Source organism: Formica exsecta, unplaced genomic scaffold (genome assembly GCF_003651465.1).
Source record: "Formica exsecta isolate Colony F162 unplaced genomic scaffold, ASM365146v1 scaffold247, whole genome shotgun sequence".
NCBI classification, from domain to species: Eukaryota; Metazoa; Arthropoda; class Insecta; order Hymenoptera; family Formicidae; genus Formica; species Formica exsecta.
In genome coordinates this window covers 135867-138614 of record NW_021849743.1, presented here as the reverse complement: position 1 = coordinate 138614, position 2748 = coordinate 135867, and the positions used below count along the sequence as shown (strand labels likewise).

Below are 2748 nucleotides of genomic sequence, written 5' to 3'. Positions count from 1 at the left end.
ACGCTCTTGCGCTCTTCATCGAAGACGATGACTTCTTCCTTGGATTTATTGGCGTCCGCTTCTTCATCAAGGACGACAGCGTGTGGCTGGCGAATCGCGGTCGAATGCACGTTTCGCTTTCGATTGTCTCAAGTTTTGCGGATGATACCTTCTCTACGAAGTCTTTCCCTTCAGGTTTTGTCACTTTCTCGCTCGCCGACATCCTTTCGTCTTGTCGTCGGAAAAAGAAGAATTAACCGTCGAAAGGATAGTCGTAATTTCAAAAGTTCGTCTTCCTCAGCCGCACTTTTTTATACTTGAAACACAATATATAAAAAAGATTTCACTTTTATAATCGTACTTGTTGTAGTTTTATCGCAATTTTTCTCTCTCCCTTTGAAATCTTTGAATATTTGTATTGATTTTATTTCAATAAATGCAATTAAGAAAAAAGAATAGAGTTAGTAATATTCTAATAACACTTACATTTTAGCGACATTTTTATTGCGATCTTAAATTATTGAAAAATATTTCATTATACACATGTACAGTGTATAGTAAAAATAATGTATATGTCGTGTTATCGAAAAATAGTGTCATATGTCAAATTGTTAATACTCTCTTTATCTCTGTTCTATGTACATTTAAATTATCTTTATCTGACTTTGAATCGTTAAAAAAAATACATATACAATTTATATTCATATATTTTATCAATAATATTTTTACAAATATATTTCACCTTTTTATTTTAAAAAAATTCGGTATATATAAATGACACGAATTAATACTTTTAATTTTTCTTGAAAAAGTAATGTCAAATTAAGGGTTATATATAAGCTAATATGAGCATACTATGTATATTGCTGCTAATACAAAATACTTATAAAATATTAGAATATTTCCAGTGCATGTTAGCCATTTGGAAAGAAAGAGAGAGAGAGAGAGAGAGAGAAAGGGAGAGAAAGATAAAGAGAGAGAGAAAATCCGAACGAATGCGGAAAATGTAATTGAGAAGCCTGTATACAATATATATACCTATGAATTCATCAAAGTTGTACTAAAGTTTCGATCAATGAGAGATTTCGCGATCACATATGCAGGTATTCACGAAAAAATTTACGATATCAAGAAGAAATCGGTCACGAAAAACGAAACTGCCTCGAAGATAACAGAAGTCAATATTTACGTTAAGCACGAGTCTGTAATTTGGCAGTAATACAAGCGAATAAGCGAACCCGAAGAACACTAGTTTCAGACTGACCTTCGCATGTTTTGTCACATTAAGCCGGTTAAGTTACCATGCATGATCTGTATCTATTGTTTGGGACCATTCGACGCCGCATATGCTTCGTCCTTTATCGAAAGCAACCAATTAGCGGAGACCAAGGTAAAACTACGATATATAGAGTCGACTTTGTAACCGAAGCATGTCTAAAATGTATGTATTACACACATACATAAATTACCGTTAATATCATTATGTATTATAAATATATGGTTAAATATAACAAATCGTGAACTTAAAAATTATAATTAAATACTATGTGCAAACAAAAATTTTAAAATAGATTGTGTGATGTGTACTTTCTTTTTTTTTCTTTGTTCGGTATTTTGCGTTATATGTAGAATATTTAAGAAAGTTTCCTAATTAAATAAGGGATAACTAAAAGTAGCTTAGACTTTTTTTATTGATTTGTAAATACATTTTTTAAGATTCAGTTGATTTACTGTTGTGTGGGTGCCGACTGGCTCGAAGATTTGGAATCGCGCATAGACGCGCTGCGCCTTCGCTTGAGTTCTTCTTGGCGCCTGTTCTTCGCCTCCTTCTGTCTCTGCGCAAGCAATTTCGCGTACTCCGCCGCCTGCTCCTTGCGGGCCAGACAACGCTTCTTCTTCAATGCCAATCTATGTCTCTTTCTCTGTAGAGATTCAATAAGACATTTTTTCGGTTATATTTTTATTTTTTATTAACTGGCAATTAATTTAATTGATTTAATTTTAATCTCTCAATCTCTCCAAGATATATTTATTGAGTGTACCTCTATAAATTTCTTTAGGAAAAATTATATACCTGAAGAACGATTGGAGTGATTAAACGCTGGATCTTCGGTGCCTTAAATCGCTCCTTCTTTCCTTCTTTTTGTACTGGTCGTTTTACTACAAACTGTCGTACATCATCCTTCTTCGAAAGATTAAAGAGTTTGCGAATTTTGCTCGCTCTCTTTGGTCCCAGACGACGCGGTACGTTCATGTCCGTCAATCCTGGGATTTCCTACGAGTTCATGTTACAGTATTGAATCATTAAGTTGACTAAGCCATAATAATTATTGATCCTACATTAGTTTGAACTAAATCTTAATCTAAATTGAAAACTTTGTGATTATTTCTTTTTAAATTCAGAATTTAAAAATATGTAATAACATTATTTTGTTATATTAGAGCTAAATTGTTAATAATAGATTAGAAAGTGTCTCGTTCGTACACTGAGAAAAAGCATAAAATAATGCAGCAATTTCCCAAATCAAAAAACGAACTTTATCTTCCATGTGTACGATAGTATTTCAAGAAAATTGAATATTATCTTAAATACACCCTGAACAGCATGGATCTCTAGCATTTAACAATGAGAAAATATATTGCAGCTAATAGTTTACCTGTTTTCCCTTTCTTACAATGACGAGGGCTAATACGGATAAATTGGAATCTACAATGCAACCTCGAACAGATTTGCGCTTGCGCTCACCGTCACGTCTGGGTCTGTAGCAG

General features: G+C 33.2%; 2 protein-coding genes across 2 annotated transcripts in view; both read right to left on the bottom strand.

Annotated features, from left to right (window-relative positions):
* Positions 1–1442, bottom strand: part of LOC115236300 — a 5165-nt gene extending 3723 nt beyond the window's left edge. The window contains exons 1-2 of the mRNA XM_029808658.1: positions 1018–1442; positions 1–295 (exon numbers count right to left, since the gene is read on the bottom strand). The exon at positions 1–295 is cut by the window's left edge and continues 1072 nt beyond it. Coding sequence (XP_029664518.1) covers positions 1–202 — 202 coding nt within the window. The 5' untranslated portion in view covers positions 203–295; positions 1018–1442. The remainder of the gene's footprint in view (positions 296–1017) is intronic.
* Positions 1443–1652: 210 nt separating this feature from the next.
* The window catches only part of LOC115236401 (40S ribosomal protein S6), a 2326-nt gene continuing 1230 nt past the window's right edge, over positions 1653–2748 (bottom strand). Inside the window, exons 4-6 of the mRNA XM_029808824.1 lie at positions 2637–2748; positions 2054–2254; positions 1653–1901 (exon numbers count right to left, since the gene is read on the bottom strand). The exon at positions 2637–2748 is cut by the window's right edge and continues 2 nt beyond it. Of these exons, the coding sequence (XP_029664684.1) occupies positions 1707–1901; positions 2054–2254; positions 2637–2748 (508 nt within the window). The 3' untranslated portion in view covers positions 1653–1706. The remainder of the gene's footprint in view (positions 1902–2053; positions 2255–2636) is intronic.